Raw genomic sequence first — 25095 nt, forward strand, 5'->3', positions numbered from 1 at the left:
TTAAAGATTAGTCGCAATTTTCTGGACCTTCCCACGCTCAGCTTCAAGAAGATCTGAGGCAACTGACCCACAGCGCCCTGTAACACATCTTGTCCTCGGATGATGGTTCGAGTGAAAATAGATACGGGAATTTACATTCGTAGACTTTCTGATCACGGAATATTTCAAATATCTATCATTCCTTACAATTTGAACATTTGAAAGTGCCAGCTTATTATATGGTTCTCTTTCTGTGGTGAATTTTGTGGAACTAATCAGGGCACTTTGTGCTGATAAGAAACTTGAAAGCTTTGTCAGTGGGCCAATAACGCAGTATATCATAAATCACACCTAAACCACAGGATACTCTCCGGAGGTCTCTCGGTCATAAATATATTTGGTAATGGAGGTAACGGACTGTCCATTGCCATGCCCTTGATACTGATCTTTAACGCAAGTCTACAACCTATAATGCAAAGTTTTATGAGCTTGACCATATAACCCGTGTCTATATAACAGAAAGTCACTGTTCACTACACTTATAAGTGTATGTGTGTGTGTGTGTGTTATGGGTGATGTATGTATGTGTTATATATAAAAATGAACTAACAAATACTCAAACAAAAAAATTCTACTATTCTCTTTCCATTTCTTTAACTTAATGCCCTCACACTAGGATATATATTTAAAACACAAACTCATATAAACAAATTATTTTACACTATTCATTTGAATAACGAAACCGAACAATCAGTAACAAAATCCTACTGATCTACATGAACAGATTTACGCAGACACCAATAAACAATAAACTTAACAGAACGACCAACTTTAATTCAAAAGGCTACAGCTTATAAAAAAAGCTGAAATGAATCTCACTCTTCATATATCAAAGAAGTTCTTATTTCCTCACGTTTTCTAGGAGAAATTTGTTTAAAAATGTACTCTAAATTCTTTACAGAAAAAACTAGTTTCTAACATGTAAGTAAGAGGTACTTCAATAAATGTATTTAGGTCTCATCAATTTTGTTTCTTTCCAGATCGAGCATTGGTAGTTACGAAACTGGGAACGAATATCATAGAAGGGAGATGGAATATACTGGAGGTTGATGACCCGAATAACGATGGTATTCAAGAAGATCCACATTATCAAATGATATTAAAGGAATTTATAAGCAGAGACACCGTATCACCAATATCCGTTGACTGTTCACATCTCGTTGAATCAAAATTATGCTTTGGTTATTTCCCTGATGTGAGTGCCGGTACCTACACTCTTACCGTGGTACCTGAAAACGGAACTGCTTTGCTGGATCAAATTGAATCCAATCAAGTAACTATTGAATCATCAAGGCCTGGTGAGTAATTTTTTAAAGCAAAAATGAAAATCAAAACCCGATCACGATGAGAAGTAATTCGCTACAATAATCCTTCTGCCTTGTTATGAAGGATCGCTGACGACCTCTTTCATAGAAACCGGTTTTCTATTAGATCCTCAGGGAACCAAAATGCAAAAAGTATAATATAAAAGATCAATAATCATCACTTCCTGATACAGTGATCAGGATCCTGTGTCTTATCTAATTAACATTAACAGTTATTTGGCACACGATAATCTTTTTATGAGGTTTCAAGAAAATCTGTGAATCTTCTTTGATTAATCACAGAAAAGACAGAAAAAGTAAATTTTCAATTAAAGATTTTTTAAAGATAATAATAGATGATAAATTAGAAAGAAAAATTTCAATTAAACATTAATTTTTGCAATAATGCTACATGATAAGACCTATATGTATACGTATATTATTGGCACATGAGTAACAATTCACATCTACACCATATATGTGTATAAGGATACATTTGTCAGAAACAAGATCCAACAGGAAGAAATAGCAAGAACAATGTTTATACTATACAAAATTATAAGTTCACGGATACCTTTGCCTAAATACAGAAGACACCACGCGAAGGCGCGAAGGGTCTGACTATGAGATAGCAACTCGTACCAGCCATAAATGAGGAAAATTCGTCTAGGAAAAACGGGGGAAAATTGCTTATAAATGAGAAAAATTCATCTAGGAAAAACTGGGGAAAATGGCGTATCAGAAGAAAATCTCGCATTCATCTTCAGTAAACTAGTAACAAAGAGCCGAAGTGTTAGAAAGAAAAGATACAAGTACTCAACTTGCCCCATTCATAACCCTTTGTCTGTGTTGAGTCAGTAACAAAGGGCAATACTTGTAAGGATATTTTGCAATCTTCCTCTTTCTCTCTCTCTCTCTCTTTTCCAGAACTGGAAATCCTATCCCGCCACACGACCACACACCAAAACCAGCAGAGGGCCGATGTCCAAATCTGCTTCCAGCATCTGACCCCGACAGAGGGACGGTCCTTCTCCCACTACGAAATGCTGATCATCAATGAGAAGGGTCAGTGGCTCAAGCACAGCCTCATGCAGGAGGAGGAAGAAGGAGGAGACGCCAGTAGAGAGAGACTTTGCTTCGCGCCCTTCACCATCAACACCACAGACTTCGCCTTGACGGAGGCAACGAGGGTCGTCGTCTCCCAGAGGGCAGTCGATGGAATCACCGTCTTGGCCAGCGGGGAGTCTGCGCTCTTCTAGAAATACTTTCCAGAACACACCATGGAACAGTGATTTGGAAATGAAATAATATCATAACATTTTGGGGCAAAGATAAGGATTTCTTTTTGTCCATGATATTATTCTGATATATGGATAGTTTTCACGTTTGATCATTCAGATATGGCTCAAATACATTTACTACATAATCAACCTATAGATTTATCATTAACGATATTAATCCCCTGTGTAAAAATACCGTGACAAGATGAAGGTAAAGAATTCATACTGAGCTGCATAAATAAACACTAACTTACATAAGACTTTACTTTACCTACATGTCATTTACCGAAACCTCTGAATAAATCTAGGCGCCATTAGACTCTACGACAGAAAAAAATCTCAATCTACATATACGAACAATTCTCATTATATTATATATATATATATATATATATATATATAATATATATTTATAGATACATAGTGGCAGATTTACTGCTCATGGTACTCCTCCTCCTCTTATTCTCATTCTGCTACGTCTCCTCGGGACTTTGACCTTGAACAACACAAACCATCTCCGAAAAGAGCTACGAAACCGGAAACGCAATAGGATCATGACGGGGGACTAAGTGTCACAAATTGCTACTTGGGTCACTGCAACTGACCTCGCTGTCACCCCTCCCACATGGGCCAAAGAGTAGCGAGTAAAAAATCCGTCGAAGTTTTCTGTACAGCGTATAATGCTGATTGAAACTCTCAGCCACGGCCCATGAAACACTCAGCCACAACCCAATGGTGCCCTGTGTTGCTGGCACCTATAGCGGCTAACTTTAACATGAAATAAAAAAAAAAAACTACTGAGGGTAATGGGCTATAATTTGTTATGTTTGATGACTGGAGGGTGAATGATCAACATACCAATTTGCAGCCCTCTAGCTTCGGTAGTTTTTAAGATCTGAGGGCGGACAGAAAAAGTGTGGACCGGACAGACAAAAAACCACCTCAGTAGGTTTCTTTTACAGAAAACTAATACAGAAAACTTAAAGCGGACACTCCACTCCTATGAAATCACTTAACTGAATCTTTTTTTTTTTTTTTATTTAGCAACCTAAAGTTAAACTCTGGGGCTCCAGATTCAGATTTCCATCGACCAACAGCTTGATCTTGTGACTATTAATATCTTGCTGTAAACAGCAATGCTCCAGAAATGCCTAAACCTGGACAGATTTTCCCCTCAAGATTCAATAGCTGAAAAAATGAATTTGGAGTTGTCAGAACCGCTATAGCAATTCTAAAATGTTCTCTAGTTATTATTATTATTATTATTATTATTATTATTATTATTATTATTATTATTATTCAGTAGATGAAACCTGCTCATATGGAACAAGTCCACAGAAGCCACTGACGTGAAATTCAAGCTTCTAAAGAATAAGAAGCAAGAGGAGGTAAAGGGAAATAAATAAAAAAGAATAAATTCCACCTATTAGCAAAAATTAATAAATTAACAAATGGATAAAAAGTTTTAAAATGCAAGGAGAATAGTACTAGGGTATCTTCGCTTGAACTTTTGAAGTTCAGTGTATGTAAACGGGTTAAACGTGCTGATGATGAGTGTTCCGTGAACTATAGGAAACAGCTAATGCTCTGGAAGTATTCAGCACAAGGAGTAGCCACACTTCAGCAGCTAAACTACAAATCAGGCCGGTCGGTTGTCATGTATTCGCTTTTGTTCTGTGGAGTCATTCCTGTTAAGGAGAACATGCACACAAAGTCCTACACAGCATTACACACACACATATATATACATATATATATATATATATATATATATATAGATTTTTATATATATATTACACATTACCACAAGCGCAGAGAGCAAATGACTGGGTGTGTAAGTCCTGACCGGTTTCAACTTTATTTCAAGCCATTGACGAATGACTGAAACACAATGATAGAAATCACAATATATATGATAAGGGGACTGTACGGACGAACCTACAGACTGTTCCTCCTAGCAAATACACTGTGATTTCTAACACTTTGTATCAGTCTTTCGTCAATGGCTTAGCAGTAAGTCGAAACCGGTCAGGACCTACACTCAGCCTCTTACTTTTTCACCTGTGGTGATGTGTGATACACTGACCAAGTGTTATGGGATAACAGTCACACGCACACGCACGCGCGCGCGCACACATGTATATATATATATTGTGTGTGTGTACAAATGATATTACGAAAAGAGAACAAAATCTGAAGTCTTTCCAGCACTGGTATTACCGTTGGTGATCGATAAATTGAGCCTAAAAGATTCCATGGATGTTATTCATTTCAACAGAACTTCCACTCCCTCGTGAGTAATAACGAACCTACAAAAGGTAAAACTATTTAGCCAGGACGACGAACAACAACAACAAAAATAGTAAAAACTGATATTATACTAACTGCAACAGATGTACTCAACATTTTCACAAACCCATTAGTTAATTTTCCTTGTGAATCTGAATCTAACGAGGAAGAGTTTCTAACCAGCTTTACAAGATAGCAGACGTTTATCATCTGTTTATAACCAAAGTACATTTTATAACGTTCTTGATTGGTGCTCACTAGTATCATTTTCCCGGTACTATCTGTTTACGAAAGAGGATAAAATGTCAATGACATTTGGCAAGTGTAGAACCGAAAAGGCGCTTGCAGAATGCAAATGTCTACCAATTCCATAAGACAAAAATACAGATCGGCATTCTTTGACCATCTACCTCCACCTTCTTCGCCCGTCCGCATATTCCCGAATTGTAACCGAGTACTGGGCCTTCCCTGAAAAAGCGGGACGCCGTATCTTAAAAGCTAACCATAGAATCTTCCTAAAGATACTCTCCCTATATTTCCTTCTTGAAGATACTTTCACTATGATTCCAACACCCAATTTACTGACAGGATACCACTTAGAACTAACCCAATCTAACCTAACCTAACGTAAGGGCATGGCCAAAAAAAATAAAAAAGGGTCTGGTGCAATACTAGTATACATCTCGGGAGTATGTCGCCCGTACCCTATCCTACCGCCAAATTTCACTGATTTTTTTTTTTTTTTTTTTTGGACAAGCACCTTGAGAAGAAAAACTAGCAAATATAAGTGACTGCAATACACTGCATAGCCTCCATTCAACTTCTTTAACTGGGATCTTGTTCTCGAAAAGTCACCTCAAGCGGAAATAATGATTTGAGGCTGGAACATACAAGTACAGGGGAAATACATCGTAAAAAGAATGAACTGTCACACAAGTCCCTGAAGCTTATAAAAGAAATAACTAAAGACCATTAGACGATGTAAAAGTCCAGAGGGTCGAATTAAAGAACAGGGCCGTGGATGGTATCAATGTCTTCTCTTTGAGTCCATAAGAATTTAAGTTCGATATCATCTTAGAGAATAAGCTGACGCGTAATTATGATTATTAATTCTTGCAAGCAGGATGAAGTTTATTTGGAACATGATAGACGTAGGTTCTATTGACCGAAGAGAGGTAGATGTGTTCTGTCCTACTGGAACCCTTTCAACCCTTTTTGTTACTATTGTAGACTCACATCAACCGTGCATCTGATGTCTTGGCCAGTCCCTTATGACGCTCCTGATTGGCTGTTGATAAGCCAATCATAGGGTTGGAAACTCTCAGTCTCTCGAAAGAGTTCACATGGGCAGGATGTACGTTCCACCTCCCCTGAGAGATACGTCTTCCCTCAGGATAGGTGGAACATACATCTTGTCTATGTTAACTCTCGAGAGAGACTGAGAGTTTCCAGCCTTGTGATTGGCTTATCAACAACCAATCAAGAGCGTCGTAAGGGACTGGCCTAGACATCAGATGCACAGTTGATGTGAATCTACTATAGCAGCAAGGGCTGAAAATAGCACGTGTTATCGACAAGTTTCAAGGAGGAAAAGACTGTGTCAAACCCTTATCGCTTATTTCAGATCAGCGGTATAAAAATGCCCTAAAAGTGCTGATATTATCTCCATTGAAAAAATGAATGCATCTTGGAAAAAAAATTATTACCAGGTGACGATGCTCCTCTCAAATGACTTTTTAATATTCAAGTTAGAAATGTGCTCACGTGCACAGTTGTATCAAATACGTAATATCCTCCGCTGCTGTCAAGGTGTCAGATGCAAAACCTGCGTCATAAACACAAACGTCACAGAGGAACTTTAAAAAAAAACAGAATAGAATAGCATATACAATTTAGGCCAGACGGCCATGCGCTGGGACTTATGAGGTCATTCAACGTCGAAAGGAAAGTTGCGAGTAAAAATAATTTGAAAGGTGTAACGAGGGGAGTGGGTGGGAAGTAAGATGGAAGAAAGAGGATATGAAAGGAGGTACAGTAAAAGGAATGAAAGGTGTTGCAACTAGGGACCGAAGGGGCGCTGCAAAGAACGTTAAGTAACGCCTGCAATGCAAACGTTCAAATTATAAATCAATTGAAGCCATAGTAAGGGAATCGCTTTAAACGCATCTGCCTTCGAAATCCAAAGTGTGGACTAAGTATATCTTAGTATTTCCAGACCACCGAGCTGATTAACAGCTCTCCTAGGACTGGCCCTAAGGATTGGATACGTTCACGTTGCTAGGAACCAATTGGTTACTTAGCAACAGGACCTACAAGCTTATTGTGGGATCCGAACCACATCGAGAAATGAATTTCTATCCCCAGAAATAAGTTCCTCTGATTCCTTGTTGGTTGAGTGGGGAATAGGTACGAAGTTAATCGCTATGACAAGGAGCAAGGTTATTTCAGCCTCCTATATCAAGAAACTATCTCAGCTGGGCACTCAGATGGTAGTAATTCAGTCGTTAGGTGAAGCGTCGCCCAGCTTCAAGATAAAGGTTAGTTGTGAACACCACATGAAATAACTAATAACTGCCCAATAACAACTAATTCTTTATCAATTTCATAAGCTTATAATCTGTTTTACTGCATGAGATTTCCAGCTAGATAAATCTAAACAGGGAAAACAATCGCATAGAATTGATCGTAACATACCCTTAATAAAAGGAAAGTCGAAAGTGTTCAACATACTGTAATTACAAACTGTTTACCCAACATATTTCCTAACTACGTAAAACATAATCAATGTGACAAGCAGCAGCAAAATCTGGGGAAAAGGTTGGGAAGTGTAACAAAAGACTAGGACTACGATTTTGCTACGTCACACAGCAAGTTTTCTACAGTAAATCAAAGGTATATTTGAATATATCTTTCTTTAGTAAAACAACTAAAACAGGAAAAATGACTCGTATCAGTAAAATTAATTTACAGAAGTGTTTCAGAGTCTTGTACACCCACAATGGGCCATAAAAAAATTCGTTAATCTTGCTCAAGGATTTTATAATGGCATATCCACTTAGAAAGGTCTTTGATACCAATACACTTCTTATATTTTGGGTATTATTCCTGATAAATAGACGAATGAATGAATGAATGGCTCCACTTCACCTTCCTGCTCACGGTGTTTACACAACTTGGTGACATGAGCATGGTCTAGTAATTATAGTCATTATCTCTCCTAAAGATGAACGACCAACACAACGAGGACTTTTAAGGATCGCGTTTCCTGGCAGCCAGCGTAGGATGTTCTCACTCTTAAACAGCCAGTGTGGAAGGAGTGAAGATGCTGGTAATATATAAAAAGGGTTGAAGTAACTACAATTGGATCGTCAAAGGGGGAATGACTTTCTTGCTCTTTGTCATGATATATTACTAATTCTAAGAACTGCTGGAGAAGGCTGAGAAAGGTAAGTTTAAGACCAGTAGTTCAGCAGTTACTTTCGATCCAATCTGCCAGTCATGACGATGACGATTTTGCTCGAGAGGCTGTATGGAATATGGACTATAGTACTTAGGCCAAAGGCCAAGCGCTGGGACCTCTGAGGTCCTTCAACGCTGAGAGGAAAATAGAGATTATAAAGGTGTAACAGGAGGGAAACCTCGCAGCTGCACTATGAAACAATTGTTAAGAGCGGGTTGAGTAAGGTAAGACGGAAGAAAACGAATATGAACGGAGGTGCAGTAAAAATAATGAATGGGGATTGCAGCTAGGGGCCGAAAGGACGCTGAAAATAGCCTTAAGTCATGCCTACTGTGCACCGCATGAGGTGCACTGACGGCACTATTCCCCTGCGGTGTTGAGCAGCTATATCAAATATAAACAAACTAAAGAACACTGCAATCCAGCATGCAGAAACCTAATGCCTATAAACAAGCGTAAGAAGCTCTGAACATCAGGCAACTTACCGTTAAAAATTCACAGCGTACTGAAAAAAAAGCGTACTGACAAAAAAGGAAAAAAAAAAGAAAGAAGAATCAAAGAACAATGCCGATCTAAACAAGATAATCGCAAGCAACCAATCAAAATCATCTACGACTTATCTCCACCCTTTCACCCGAGAGATAATGCATATATAATGAAGAGATCAGATCCTCCAGGCACTCGGTAGAGAAGGAGGACCGTCATTAAACAATCACGTTTGCGAGGCTGACATCGACAGGCGTTTGTATCTTTTCTTTTTCTCTTTTGGTAAAATGTCGCTTTATCCATTTTTAAGTCATTTAAAAGTTCCTCGTTGGACGAGTGGTTTTCGGGCTCGCCTACCAATCCGGTGGTCCGATCTCGGCTCTGCCAAGACGGAATCAGAGGAATTTATTTCAGGTGATAGAAATTCATTTCTCGATATAATGTGGTTCGGATTCCACAGTAAACTGTAGGTCCCGTTGCTGGGTAACCAATAGATTCCTAGCCACGTAAAAATATCTAATCCTTCGGGCCAGCCCTAGGAGAGCTGTTAATCAGCTCAGTGGTCTGGTAAAACTAAGATATAATTAACTTTATCCATTTATAAATAGGGAAATAGTTCGGCTTCAATTTTTCATTTTTATTTAATTTTATTTTATTGTTTTTTACTTCTCATCGGAAGTATTCTGAATAAAAACTTCTTACTACGATAGAACAAACTTTATTTTGCAAGGGGCACTTTCATGGAAAAATACGAACGAACATTAATACCTGGCAGAGAGAGAGAGAGAGAGAGAGAGAGAGAGAGAGTTTGTTTGCATGGTGTTTTTACGTTGCATGGAACCAGCGGTTATTCACCAACGGGATCAACAGCTTTATGTGACTTCCGAACCACGTCGAGAGTGAAGTTCTATCACCAAAAACACATCTCTCACCCCTCAGTTGAATGTCCGAGAACCAAACTCGCGGCCAACGAGGCGGCGCGCCAACATCATACCGACCACGCCACTGAGGCGCTGAAAGAGAGAGAGAGAGAGAGAGAGAGAGAGAGAGAGAGAGAGAGTCAAGGGGAGGGAATTCACGTCGAGTGCACCCACATTTTCTACAACTGTTTATTCTGACCTTAAAGAAGGCATGCTTAGAATTATGGGGATATCGTATCCCTTTACTAAATCCTCGTAGTATCTCACGTATAAAAAAAAACCGATACATTCAATCATGGGTAGCATACTTTGAAGATAAAACTAATCTAATGAGGCACTCGGTGATAATCACGTTACATGATTATTGTTTTCAGCTTATAAATAACTTGTCTTTTTTACGTTTACTTCCATAATGAATGAGTGAAGGCCAACTGCTATATCTATTTTTTTTATAGGTCATAAGTTCGCCCTCTGTCAATTTGACCTTTGGATAATTCTGGTCCATTTAACTTTTCACTTCCGTACGTTCTCCGACGGCCTCTTGATAACCTGAAGAGGTTTCGTTCATAAGATATATCAGCCTTTTCCACAAGGCGGTCGTTCCACTATTATGCCGACGGTTCTGTTGGGTGTGGAGAGCCCAGAGGTCCTCACCAGATCCCCTACTCTCGCACCATCCAAACTTACACGAAGGCAAGAACCGCGGCAACAAAATTCGCTTTTAATCTACAAACACCAACCACTATAGCAATGATTATTTACAAAGTACTCTTCCAGGCTGCCAGAGCGATTTTTCGTATATACCCAAATTCTACATTATACTTCAGAACACGGCAAATCTAAACGGTGCATTTCCGTTACGTCTTAAAAGGACAAATGGTTTGACTGCTTCAATGAAAAAGTTCTGTGAAGAATGTAAGGAGTAAAAAAGCTTACAGACAGTTTCATTTTACTAAAGATACTCAGCTGAATCAGAGAGAGAGAGAGAGAGAGAGAGAGAGAGAGAGAGAGAGAGAGAGAGACTAAGAAAGCTACTGTTCATCACGTGAGAGATCAAGACTTTATCATGATAAAGTATCTAACGAACAACCTCGTCGACAGCAGCGAAGATAAGCAGTGTAACTTTGAAGTAGTGAACAGTAACATTGTACAACCGATACTCCTGAGGTAAGATCTAACCAACTAGTAAAACGTCCGGTACTGAAAGAAATGAAGGAATAAAGTAGGTGATGGAATCATCAGAGAAGACTAAGTTCAAAAGTCTCAGATGAAGACTGTACAAGAAGACGAGCTGGAGGGGATTGAAGGGGAGGGTACCTGAGGGAGAAGGGTAGGATCAGGTAGGGGATGAGGAGGGGAGGGGTGGGGAAGGTGAAGTTGGACTCGCAGAAGCGAAAGCCTACAAGTAGTCATTTCTATTCGGCCAACATTTCAGTTCTTTAAACGAGGGCTTTCATATAAAAACGAGTAGTTCAATAATGAAAAAAAACGACAAAAAAAGTCAAAAGCAGTGTTAAAACCTTAGGCAAGAACGTTGGAGATGGGGTAGTGCAAAAAAAAAAAAGAATAAATAAATAAAATAAATAAAGATCTCACAAAAAGCAGGATAATTTGCTTGAAAAAAAGTCCCTTTTATATTTTTATCTACACCAAAACTTCAACGTCAGTTCTAAGGACTTCTACGATGAGAAAATCAAACCTCGTATTAATGTGTCACCATTATAAACATTAAAATCAGTCAATTTAACATTGATTCCTAAAGTTTACGTCCATGAAGATAGAAAAAAAAAACTAAAGATAAGATTTGCCTCCACGAAGTCGACGTAAATTTCAATCATATCTTGGATTCGTATAAATACTAGTACGTGATAAACTTTAAATAGCAAGCAACGAATGGCACATCAGCTATATGTGTCATTTTAAGAGTGAATAATTAAATTCTTCGACCAAACTCTCAACTTGCCTCGCGGATTTTATTAAGGCATAAAGGAACTATACAAGATTTAAGACAGTTGTCATGGTGGGTAAATAAACACATTTTTCCAAAAAGAAACAAAAATGAAATTTTTATTATAATTACTAATTTTATTATTATCAATTATATTTATTATTATGATTAATAATAATAATAATAATAATAATAATAATAATAATAATAATAATAATAATAATAAGAAGAAGAAGAAGAAGAAGAAGAAGAAGAAGAATGACTACTTCATTATACGATTTTTCCTATTTTATGATTGAGCCAGCCATGTGCTGGCACGGGCTCTTTATTCTAGAGCAACCCGTAGTAACAAACTTCATCTACAACATAAGCACTTGACAAAACTGGAGTAACGAAGAATGAATCAGTATTATGGAAATAAAACACAAATTTAAGCAAAGGTAAGAGTGGCATAGCCGGTAGGGGCAATAGGTATACCCTATAGTGACGCTGGGATAGTGCACGATGCTCCCAATCAAATGACTGCTTTGGCGAATTATCGCGCGAGAATCGACACAGTGGTTATTTCTCGCACGAGTTCGAGTTTTACAATCGCGGGTAAAGTTCACAGCGAGCCGACTCTCCCTTTTTGTCGAACATTGCGATACTTAACGACATTCTCGCATACTAATTCTTGCGTACGGTGTTCAAACTAGATGGCTGTTCGAAGAACAGCACGACTGATAGCACTGTTTGTTTGTATGGTGTTTTTACGTTGCATGATGGATAGCAATGATGGATAGCACTGTGTACACCAAGCATTACTGTATGGACACTAAGGATAGGCAGCAAACCGACCCAACTGCCTTCATGAGTGAGTTTCTTTTTTTTTTCAGAAAAATGAAGCGCTTACCAGCGACAGTCCCTTTATACCTGATGGCTCTACTGACGATTCATGCACGAGGATCCTGTAAGTGAACTGCAGTATCTTGTTTCAAATCATCGCTTCTTGGAGCACCACACACTTGACTGCAATTAATCAAACGCCACTTAAATATACAATTAACATAATGAGAGCTTTTTTTTAACACTAACTGCAATATTAATTATGTGTGATATAGAGTTGATATATATGCACATGTTTCATCGCACGTCTCTACATATGTGTACATGGATGAATCAGCGTCAATACTTGCACATGCAAGCATGATTCACAATGAATCAGTTCTTCATATTACCGTGCCACTTAAATTTTAGTCGCAGTCTCCCGATCAACTCATGTTTCCAATATCATCGAAGCCATTCTGCTTGGCACTCTGGTTTCTCAGACCGTAAGGTGGGTCTTAATTCAACGCTACAGTTTTTTTCCATCTGTCCATCCGCCTGTGGTGGTCGCGCATGGTAACACTGCGTCCCGAGCTTTATATAGTTACTTATTATTATTATTAATAGGGGTTAGTTTTTCCAGACCTCTGAGTCTCAAGTAGACTCTTCTCGGGCTGGTTCTCTGGGATCAATCCTGAGAAGGAGGAGAAAAAAAAAAATTATACTTTATTTGAGAAACCCGTCTTATTTAAAAAATTTATGATTTTATTAATTGAAAAATCCCTGCTTTCAGCAAGAATATTTTTCATTTCCGAACTCTGCAGATAAATAGATCTTTGCTGGGTCCAATTTGGGCATTCAACAAGCAAATGCTGTACTGTCATGGGTGTTTGACATCTGTTACATTTCACTGGGTCAGCATGTGGTGTTGACATAAAGTGACCATGTGAGAATCTTGTGTGTCCTATACGTAGCCTTGCTAGGATCACCTCTTTTGATCTTTCCTCCTGTGAGGATGTCCTCCATGCATAGACTTCAGTTTTTATGTTTTTAAGTTTATTTGTTGTTGGCACCGAGGCCCATTCTTCTTTCCAATCCTGGTAAATCAATGTTTTAACAGATTTTACCCAGTCTGACACTGGGGCATATGAAATTGTTGGAGGGATAGTGCAGGCTAATTTGGCAGCAGAGTCTGCATATTCATTTCCTTTTATTCCCACGTGTGCTGGGATCCAACATATTTCCATTGATATTCGTGATTGGAGGAGTTGATGAATTTTTATTTGAATTTCCTGTACTATTTGGTTTCCTGGTTTATACTGTCTTATTGCATCTATAGCGCTACGTGAGTCACTGAAAATAACAGAGACACTTGCTTTTGCCTCAGATATCATATCTAGAGCCATCTGTATGGCTGTGACTTCAGCAGTAAATACTGATGATATTGAAGGTAGGCTTTTTTTAATTAACATATTTTTCGAATATGCAGATGCTCCTACTCCAACATTATTTTTGGAGCCGTCTGTATATACCATAAATTTGTTGCCTTTTCTTCTAATATGCTCCAAAGCATGTTGACGGTACATTTCCGTGCTTGTCATTTGCTTTTTGAGTAGGTAAGACAGGGAGGTACATATCTTTACTCGATTTAAAATCCATGGTGGTGGCAATTCCATTGGGGGTGTGAAAAATTGGATCCATATTATGTATGTTCATTATGTATCTAGCTCTTTTTGGGAAAGAGCTAGTACTATTAACTGCTGTTACTTGATTACAGTTTTGGAAGCAGTAAGCTGCAGGAGACGATCCCGCTTGCATTGAAAGACCTCTTTGTATTGTTATTAAATTACGGTGATGTTTTAAGGGCAAAATACCTGCCTCCACCAAAAGTGAGTTTGTTGGGGACGATCGGAATGCTCCTGTGCACAATCGCACGCCTTCATGGTGCACTGCATCGAGAGATTTTAATGCAGATTCTGAGGCGGATGAATATATTGGACAGCAGTAATCTATTATGGATAAGACTGTTGCCTTATATATCATTAATAAAATGTCTCGTTTTGCTCCCCAATTAGTGTGTGATAACTTTTTTAATATGGCAAGGGCTTTGATTCCCTTGGCTTTAATGTATTTGATGTGCTCTTTCCAATTTAAATGTTGATCAAATATTACTCCTAGATACTTGATTTTTGTACAAAATTGTATTTCAGTGCTATAAAGATGAAGTTTGATTGTTTGGTTCTTCATCCACCTTTTGTCTTTGTAGAAGACGATTGCTTTTGTTTTATCAGTTGAAAATTTAAATCCAACTGAATTTGCCCAACTACATATATTTGAAATGGCAGTACTGAGAACTCTCTGAGCATGTCTCAAATTACTACTCGTATAGTAAATGGCAAAGTCATCAATATATAAACTGTTTTTTACACCACTTGGTAAATTTATAGTAATGTCATTGATTGCTAAAGCAAACAATGTACAGCTCAAGACACTACCTTGAGGGATTCCTTCTTCCAGTTTATAGGTTACTGAGTAGGAATTTTCTACTCTTACTTGAAAAGTTCTCTTTGTTAAGAAGTTCTTAATAAATATTGGTAAGTGGTCTCTTAGTCCCTTGGAGTGGAGTTTTTGCATGATGTTATGTTTCCATGTTGTATCGTATGCTTTTTCTATATAAAAAAATATAGCTACTGTTAATTTCTTTTGTTCAAAGCCTTTTTTGATATGATCTTCTAAATGTGTTAAGGGATCTAGGGTTGATCTGCCAGCTATTGAACCAGATTGTGTTGGTGTTAAAATGGATTCTTTGGTTATTACATACGTTAATCGTGCATTAACCATTTTTTCTAAGATTTTGCATAGGCAACTTGTTAGAGATATCGGTCTATAATTGGATGGATTACTTGCACCCTTTCCTGGTTTGTTTATTGGAAGGAATAATTATGGCATGTTTCCATTTATCAGGAAAGACACGTTTTAGCCAGATACTATTGTAAAATTTTTAATATATATGATTTAGCTATTTGGAGCTAATTTTTTCTATCATTTCAAATGATATTTTATCATATCCTGGTGCAGAGGGATGACAAGAGTTGATGGCATTATCTAGTTCATCCATGTTAAAAATATAGTTATATTCCAGGTCTTCAAGAGTTTCAAAATGTATTATATTTTCTTTTTGTTTCTGATATTTTGAAAATGTGTATCTAGGCTGGAGTAAGCACGATGTTTTTGTTTTCAAAATGTTTCCCAATTATGTTTGATATTTCATAAGTATCATGGTATATTTTTCCATTTAAATGTTTTGCACTTCTTGGAAGTCTTGTATGTTTTCCATTGATTTTCCTTATCTTTTGCCAGACATCCCTTGTGGATGTGTTTGAAGATATGTTTGAGACATATTCCTTCCATGATGCGATTTTTTCAGCTATTACCGTTTTTCTAAATTTGGCTGTATATTTGTTATATAGTGGTTTAATGTGGTTAATTGTTATGTTTGTTATAACTATTTTGTTTAGTATGTTTATACTATAGGGCATTTTGTTGAGTGATTTAAGGCGAGTTTTGAGTCTGTTGAGATTGCGACTCAATATATGTTTTATTTACTTATTGTTGTTAATGTTGGATTCCACCATGGGACAGGGGATTTTGTGGAATGTGATTTGGTTTTTGGAATACTTTTATCTGCAGCATTTATTATGAAGTTTGAGAAGGATTCACATGTAGTATTGTGATCTTCATTATGTGGGAATGGTGGTATGTTTTGTGTGTATAGGAAATATTTATCCCAGTTAGCTTTTTGGATATTATATCTTGTAGGTGGCAATATTTTGACATTACTCAAGTAGTTCAGAATGATTGGGAAATGGTCACTTGTGTATGAATCGTCTAGGACGTTCCATTCAAATTTCTCCGCTACATCATTTGAACATAATGAAATGTCAATTGAAGAAAAGGTTAGGTGTGTATTTGAAAAATATGGTTGGAACTTCACTTCATTGAGGACAATACAGGTTGTTTCATTATAGTATTCTCTATGTTGATTCCGGATGTGTCAGTGGGGTTATTTTTATCCCATAATGGATTATGTGCATTAAAATCTCCTACTATAAGTAGTGGTTCCTGTATACTTTTGCTAATAAGTTCAGAAAAATCACTGAAATTTGCATTGAAATTTGGTTGGTTATATAAATTACAAATAGTGATTTTACTTTTATCAGGCATATACAGTTTAATTGATGTTATTTGATATGGCATAGATGTTATGTCAACAGGTTCATATGTAATGCTATTATGAACGTATAGGCTGTGCCTAATTTTCCACCGTCAGTTGGTGAATAACAGGCAATTTCATAGTGTTGGATATTTGTAGGGTTACTTCCTATATGTTGTAGACATATGCACATTGGGTTGTGGTCTCGTATGATTCTTGTAATTCACCCAGACGTAGTCGGTTAAGAGACCATTTATATTCCATTGAATGATTTTATATTCCATTATTGGTAGGAATTGGTGTTAAATTTTGTAAATTAATTGCTGATTTTACTTTATCTCGTAGTTTATATGCATTTGAATTTATTTGTGGTTTTTTAATCGTTGTATTTGTATGTTGGTTATTAGATTCTGCAGTTGTTTGTTTTTCATAGTTGAATATTAATAAGTCTATTTTTGATTTTATAATTTCCTTTTTGTATTTTAAGGATTCAGAACATAATTCGTTCTCATGTTGGTGTGTTAAAGGGCACCTCCTTAATTTGGTAAAATTGTCAATGCAATTTCGTACTGTGTCCTCTGTCTTGGTAGTTAGTTGGTTATATGTACTTACAAAGCATTCATTACAACCAACAAGATGAAAGCATATGGTTGTTTGGTAATGTTAATTATTGGTTCAGAAGTTTTGGTCTAGCTTTAGAAATTTCTGGTTTTGTAATTCTATTGTTCCTTTTCTGTAGTGATAAGGACTGTTGGTTTGAGGGGTTATTTGTTTTGTTGTTGTTAATGGGATATTTGGGACTTGTGGATGGTTGGGGGGTGATAGTTATATTTTGGTTTGGTTTAATGGTATGATTTTCATTAGTATTATTTGATGGAAATTGTAAAGAGTGATCTTTACTGTCCAGATGTTGGCTGTTTGATTGCGATTGAGGGTAATTGTGTATTTCCACTTGTGATGAGGTTAGTTTAATATCTTTTTTAAAATGTTCTCCTGGTGTAGTTGGAGTCTCTCTGGATTGATTGTAATTTTCAATATTTACTTTTTTTTCCCTTAGGTGGGGTTCTTTCTAGAATTCTTTTCTTTTTGCCAGTTCGATTATCGTCATTATTTAATTCTTCTTCTATTGGAAGTTCTTTTCCATGGATAACTGAATCATCTATGTTAGTGGTGGTATTGGTTGTTGTAATATCACTTTTATTTTGGGTTTCAGTATTATTGGTATGAAATCCAGTTTCCATGTTTATACTATCTTGTTTGTCATTGTGCTGTTTGATGTCTTGATTTTTAGTCACATTTGAAAAAGTGGGGGTTTTGGATGGATTGTTAACGCCTCTTACTTTTAGCTCAAGTCTGGCTTCCATGACTGACATTCCTGTTCTATTTATTAACAACTAAAGTTCTGTGTTATATTGGTAAAATGAACACTCCTTAGATTTTGCGTGATGGGCTAGTCCACAATTAATACATTTTGATTGATTACAGTTCCAATTAGTGGTATGGTCATCTGATGCACAGACTGCACATATAGCCTTATTACGGCATCTTTTGTATGTGTGTCCATACCTTGAGCACTGTGTACATTGTAGTGGTTTAGGAACAAAAGGACGAACTTCTCTATTTTGTCCAAGAATTTTTATTTTAAATGGTAAGTCTTGGCCTGTAAATTTTATTTTGGCAATGTTGATATTTTTACTTTTATCTTTCCTACTTGAAATAGAGTATATTTCTAAATCGTGGATATTGTTATATCTCAATTTTAGGGAGTCTAGCAATAGTTGTTTTGAAGGAAGCTCCTGCTCGCTATTGGGTAGGATGACTGTACCCTGTACATAATTCAATGTTTCGTGGCTTGTAATTATTACCTTTATATTTATTTCTGTTATACTTAAAAAGGCAGTGGACTGCTTTTTATTGGTTACTTGGATAAGCCATTCATTGTCCTTGATGTGTCTGCATTCCATGTCTTGTGTTGGATATATGTTAAGTAATTTGTTTTCTAGCATCGCTGCTGAGATTTTGTTGTCAGCTTTGAGGACTAGAAATCTTGACCAATTATCGGTCCAAAGAGGTCATCAAAATGTACCAGTGTGGGATTAAGTCGGTAATTTTTGTTTCTTTTTGGTCCTTGTTTTATGTATGTTGCTTGTCTATTATGATTTTTATATTTTTCTGTATTGCTGGGAGGATTATTTGTCTCTAATTCAGAATTATTGTTCATCATATATGGTTCCATTGTTACAATATTGGAGTTTACCAATTTATTTTTGTTTGTTTCTTTTTTATTTATGCACTCTATTTGGTTTTCTGGCTCTGCTGCTTTACTTGGAACAAGGTGTTCCTTTGTATCTTTAATAGTACTTTCACTACTTGTGGCAGTACCTAGGAAATTCGGGAGTGACGTGCCAATGGTCATCAACTGTGCCGTAGTTTTTCCATCATGGGGCCCAGGGGTACTCAAATCATTTATTTCACAGTTCATAAATTTTGAGTTAAAAAGAAAAAAAAAAAATTCTTGAAAAGATATCATTGGCCCTTCGCGAAGTTAAATCTTCTGCCAAAGGCACAAGTGAGAAAGGACTCCCAAATGTCCGCATCCCTACCCCTACCCCCCCACCCCAAAAGGGGATGGCATAACATGATTAGTATGGCCCAAGTGTAAGCAGAACCCGCTTGCTAGGACTAAGAGTATTATGTTAATACAATTATCCCCATCCTAATCACATTATGGGCAAACTGGATAGAATGCCGAGAGTTCTATTCCTAGAACCAGGCCCCCCCTGGAATCCGTGGTCCAGCTCCACAGAATAGTTCCGCCTGAAAAACAGGTCCGAACATTGTCGGGTAGATGATGGATCTACCACAGTTCTCACTATTTAGCTTCGGATTTAACCCCACGTTAAGCCATGATATGTTTTCTCATTTATTTGCTTTCAAAAATTTTGGCAAAAAATGGAAAAGTCCACATAAGTTTACTCGAAAATATATAATGTCATATGGGACTCTTGGGTTCGAACCTGGGAAGAGATTCCTGAGGTTCGAGAGCCCCCTCACCACGTCAAGGTGGTCCCAAAATGAGGGGGTTTAAATAGTTACGCTTTGTGTAAGTTTTAGGTAAATAAAAGGATATCTGGGTGTAAATTTACAACTGAAAAGTGTTTTAATTATGTACTGTATGCGAATTACACCGTTAATAATCGAAATAGGATATTATTTAAAGCCCGGGACGCAGTGTTACCATGCGCAAACACCACAGGCGGATGGACAGAAGGAAAAAAAAACAGAGTATACTTATGAATACGTTTGTGTGTGCACAGAAAGCCACGTATAACCATATAAGTTAATGTGCACAGTATTCTACACTCATCATAAACCAAATTTGCACTGTACTTCCAGCGGACCCCCAAACAGAACTGACACTGACGAAAATCCAAAAAGGTTCCAAAGATGCCACAGGAATGGTAGAGTACTGTTTCACCTTAAATTCTACATATCCCATCAAAAACATACACACCATAGTACTCAACGTAAAATCAGGAACGCAGGAGACTAATTACGAGAATAGCAACGTATCCCAAATAGACGATTCCAAGGACACCACCATTCCTTTTCAAGTTGAGGAGGGCCAATTCCCATTCACAAACAGGTGACACTCTTCATGACTGTTCACAACGCCTCGCAACATACTTTGGCATACTTGGAGGAAACCTGGTCTCCACAAGGTAAAACGCAAATCACATCTCCCGTATTAAGAATCTCTGAAAAAAAAATTTTTTTTCTCTATTCTTCTACCTATCTCTTTTCATCATGCTATACATTGCCTTTTTCGCTTTTATTGCACCATTTATTGTAGCTTTTAAGACCTGCTCTCTCTCTCTCTCTCTTCTATATATATATGTGTGTGTGTATATATATATATTTTCTTATTTTCTAACTCATGTGGAAAATATTTGAAGCTTATTATATGTGACTGTAAAATAATATCAAGGTGTATGTGACAAAAATTTATATATATATTTACATATATATGTGTCATGCGTACTGTACTTTTGCATTACATTTAATTCAAGCCTGGTCGCCGAATTTCATTTACTCAAATATAAAGAGAAATTTACATCTAATGTTACACTGCAAAACGATTCTGGGTTTGAAAACTCCAAAATTTGTGCACGCCAAACATATGCTTCACAGACTTTGTCATTATTTTCCCACTCTGATAACTGCACAAAAGTTCACACCAACTCTTACCTAAAACATGGGCCCCATTAAAGGCACTCTAAGACAAGAGGTATGAAGAACTTTATAATTACTGTTGTCAGTTCAATTTCCCAATTCAGTAATAACCGCAACTCCTCTTTTTTTTTTTTTTTTTTTTTTTTTTTTTTTTTTTTCCAGACATCAATCCTGAAATGACATGGGTTGGACCTGGGGACGACTCTCCTCACAAGCATTCACTTAGGGTGAATACAATTATTGATATTACATTCGGAAACCAACAATGCAATAGTGGTTCCAGTCCATGTTACTTCCTTCACTATGAGGGTGAGAGCCCTTCTGAGATATGCACAAAAGCCAAGCTCGACGAAAAAACGCCTACTAACTTCCTTGAGTGTGATGCAACACTAACTGTTGATAATTCTCCAGGTAAGTCAGCGTAACCATAAACGTTCTGTCACATCCTCATAAATATGTGAATTCCTTCTCTTTCATGGAAATATCATATGAAGACAAACCAAATTTCAATGAGAACTAAAGATGGGCTTATTATTAAACGTAGAAAATTTTGTGTTGACATAGAGAGATTGTATCCAAGTATGAGCTGTGGCTCAGAGGGTTTATGTTCATCAAAAATGATTTCAGTACGACTATAAAGATACCAAATTTCCTGGTGAAGTGGTCTCACTTTTTGGTGTAGACTCGGCAGTTCCCCCATTCACTTCAACTGTCCAAAGGAAAAGGTAACCGTTTTGGCTACTTTGTTCAACAGAAGCTGAGCAACTAGAAAGACAGTGTCTCTCATTCCAGTGTTCCCTAGGCCAAACTGACTATACTCTGTTTTTTTCTATCTGTCCATCTGTTTGTGGTGGTCGCGCATGGTAATACTGCGTCCCGGGCTTTAAATAGCTACGCTATGTGTAAGTTTTAGGTAAATAAAAGGATATCTGGTTGTACATTTGCAACTGAAAAGTGTTTTAATAATTTACTATATGTGAATTACACCATTAATAATCGAAATAGGATATTATTATTGTTGAATGTAAACTGAATGTAACTATCTAAAGCCCGGGACGCAGTGTTACCATACGCAAACACCACAGGCGGATGGACAGATGGAAAAAAAACCGAGTATAGTTTAGCATTTTAGTCCTGTGAAATTGGGAATTTTTTTACTCAATGTTGACGCTTAAGAAGGCGTACACCAAGGTAGTATTTTCTCTTGTTTTCTGCGAAAACTGCTGATTACTTAAGTTAAAAATTCATCCATTTGGCAAAATGGGCTGTTTTTGCATTTGTTGGAGTTCCTAGGTGGACGAGTGGGTTGCGTACTCACTATCAATCTGGTAGCCCAAGTTCGCTCCCCGCTGCTGCTAGTGAGGAACCCTAGGAATTTATTTCTGATGATTAGAAATTCATTTCTCGATATAATGTGGTTCGGATCCGACAATAAGCTGTAGGTCTCGTTGTTAGGTAACCAATTGGTTCCTAGCCACGTAAATAAAAATCTAATCCTTCGGGCCACTCCTACGAAAGCTGTTAATTAGATCAGTGGTCTGGTTAAACTAAGATATACTTAACTTTGCAGTTGTTGAAGAACTAGTATAGCGTTACTCCATTAGGTAAATGTGGCTGGGTAGCCTCAGACCTGCGGATTACTCACATAATCTAAAATAATCTAAAGATTGTTTGTTACCACAATGCCCTAGTGCATATGCTGAAAGTAATCGTCTGTTCCCTAATATGCAGTTTAGTTTTCACTTGTGATTGGTCTTTAAGTGCTGCTTTTAATAGGTTTACAAACTTGGACAGATGACGGTAGGTGGACTATTACTAGAATCACTACTACTGTATTTCTAATTACCAGCTTGCAAACAGTAGTAGCTGTTGGGTGACTGCAGGACTGTGATCTCTGGTGTTCCCCAGGGGAGTGCTCTTGGCTAAATAATCTTTGTATGTCTATGAAATTATGCAAATGATACTACTTTCTCTCCACTGGCGCCATTTCCCGAAAGATTAAGCGAAATTAGTGCGCATATTACAGGGGAGGACGTTAAGCCTTAACAAAACTCAAAGTATGATTGTTAGCAGGTCAGATGACTGGATACTCCACTCCAACCCAGATCTCTTCACTGACAAGTGTTTCTTTTACTACCTGCAATGCATTTAAAGTTATATTTCTCTAACTTCTCGTATCACTTCATCCACCAATATCAAACTAGCTACGGAGTCACACCACAACCGTGCCTCAGATCCATTTCTACCCCAAGCCAGTTACAAACATTTCACAATACAAATTTGTGCTCTATCAACAATAATCCCTCCTTCATATATTATAACACCCCATATCCCATTCCTATCAATTATAGCACATACTTTCTATCCATTTAATAATACCAATAGTATCGTTTTCCCTCTAGCAGTCTTTCTGTTATGTCTTACAATTTCAATCAAAACCTTAACATAAAACTTCCGACTCAATTCTTTCTCAATACTATATACACATATGATCTTTATCACAACATTATTTTCCGTCACACTGAATCTCACCCATACAATCTAAAACCCAACACATCAGTAACATTTCCCACAGACATTCTTACATTATAATTGTTACCCCTTCCTTTTTTTTTTTTTTTTTTTTTGAGAGGTCCGTCACCCCACTTAAGTAAAGTGCGATTACCTTGAACCTTGAGAGCAGAGGTCACCCATCATTGTGGGGTGGGGGGTGGGGTGGGGGTATTCCTTCAAACTTTGGGGTCCAGAGTCCTCCAATATCACTCCTCTGCCTTGGACCATGACGCATTTTCGTCCACTGACACACTCACTTTCTGCGGTAGTCATCTCCATGCACTGCCTATATCCTCCTGGGTAGTAGTATTCCTGTTATAAAAATATAAACCTAATATTATGATGCTTTATATATATATATATATATATATATATATATATATATATATATATACATACATATATATATATATATATATATATATATATATATATATATATATATATATATATATATATGTGTGTGTGTATGTATGACAGTGTTTCACTTTCCTTCGTGGTTTCCACCTTTATTTATATACACTATATATATATATATATATATATATATATATATATATATATATATATATATATATATATTATATATATAAATGCAGCATGTGTGTACCGTGAATTTATGTGTATTTTTGAGGTTATGGTGTTACTTGAGCATATACCATGTTACACTAGTATTTTGGTGCGAAATGCTATTTGTCCATTCCGTCAGTGCCGAGGACGCACTTCACGACTTCCACGATAATCTCTGATAATCTGAAATGCTCAAAATTGATTTCAGATATAGCATCAGTGCAAGAAATCCTTTTAACTCACAAGATCGGAGGAAGCGAAAGCCTGGAAATAGGTGCCACATACGCTTCCAACTCAAAGGAAATGGAAATCCAGATTTATGACGGAAACGACTTGAAAATCAACAGTTTTGGGAGGTGCGATATAAACATCACAGCATGCACAGTTACGGACATAGAATGGCCGTCACAAGAACCTCTCTACATCCTTATGACTGCACTGGGTGAAGACAAACACGTCATAGAATCTAATGAACTCCAATTTGTAGGTAAGGGAACCTTCAACATCCTTTCAGTTTCTTGCAGTCCTTAGCAACACGGATGATGTGACCGTGTGCGTGCTGAAATCAATTCACTCCCAATTATGCTGCAAATTAGTGATGATATCTGTGCTTCCCTTCAGATGATAAAATCAACTGCTGCGCTTAGCTATAATAAGCATGTGGGCGTATAAACAATGAATCACCTGTTCCCCATACTAAATCCTTGTATCTTCGTTATGATGTTCTACTAACTGCAATCATTAATATTAAATAATACTGGTAAATTACAATGTATAAAATCCCTAACACCTCTGTCAATAAAACTAGTTCAGATGGTCCGCTGGTATGGTCGCTTGCGTCATGGCATGCTGCTCAGATGTTGCGAGTTCGCGCTCCCCCCCTCCACCCTCCCCGGACAATGAAAAAATCACTCGCTCTGTATCACGATCAGTTACTGCTGCAGTGAGGAGTCTACGGTGGTAGGTTGAAACCAACATTCTTTGGAAGCTTGTACT

General features: G+C 37.2%; 2 protein-coding genes across 3 annotated transcripts in view; both read left to right on the forward strand.

Annotated features, from left to right (window-relative positions):
* Positions 1–2881, forward strand: part of LOC135212518 (uncharacterized) — a 60106-nt gene extending 57225 nt beyond the window's left edge. Inside the window, exon 4 of the mRNA XM_064246038.1 lies at positions 2271–2881. Coding sequence (XP_064102108.1) covers positions 2271–2602 — 332 coding nt within the window. The 3' untranslated portion in view covers positions 2603–2881. The remainder of the gene's footprint in view (positions 1–2270) is intronic.
* A 6114-nt stretch (positions 2882–8995) lies between these two features.
* LOC135212519 (uncharacterized) overlaps positions 8996–25095 on the forward strand; it is a 28341-nt gene continuing 12241 nt past the window's right edge. The window contains exons 1-5 of one of the 2 annotated variants that reach the window (XM_064246040.1): positions 8996–9113; positions 12602–12675; positions 20140–20465; positions 21139–21387; positions 24308–24586. In XM_064246040.1, coding sequence (XP_064102110.1) covers positions 20402–20465; positions 21139–21387; positions 24308–24586 — 592 coding nt within the window. In that variant the 5' untranslated portion in view covers positions 8996–9113; positions 12602–12675; positions 20140–20401. Of the gene's footprint in view, positions 9114–10862; positions 10946–12601; positions 12676–20139; positions 20466–21138; positions 21388–24307; positions 24587–25095 lie in introns of those variants that run through there. The other variant, XM_064246041.1, reaches the window with a different exon arrangement.

Source organism: Macrobrachium nipponense, chromosome 41 (genome assembly GCF_015104395.2).
Source record: "Macrobrachium nipponense isolate FS-2020 chromosome 41, ASM1510439v2, whole genome shotgun sequence".
Taxonomy (NCBI): domain Eukaryota; kingdom Metazoa; phylum Arthropoda; class Malacostraca; order Decapoda; family Palaemonidae; genus Macrobrachium; species Macrobrachium nipponense.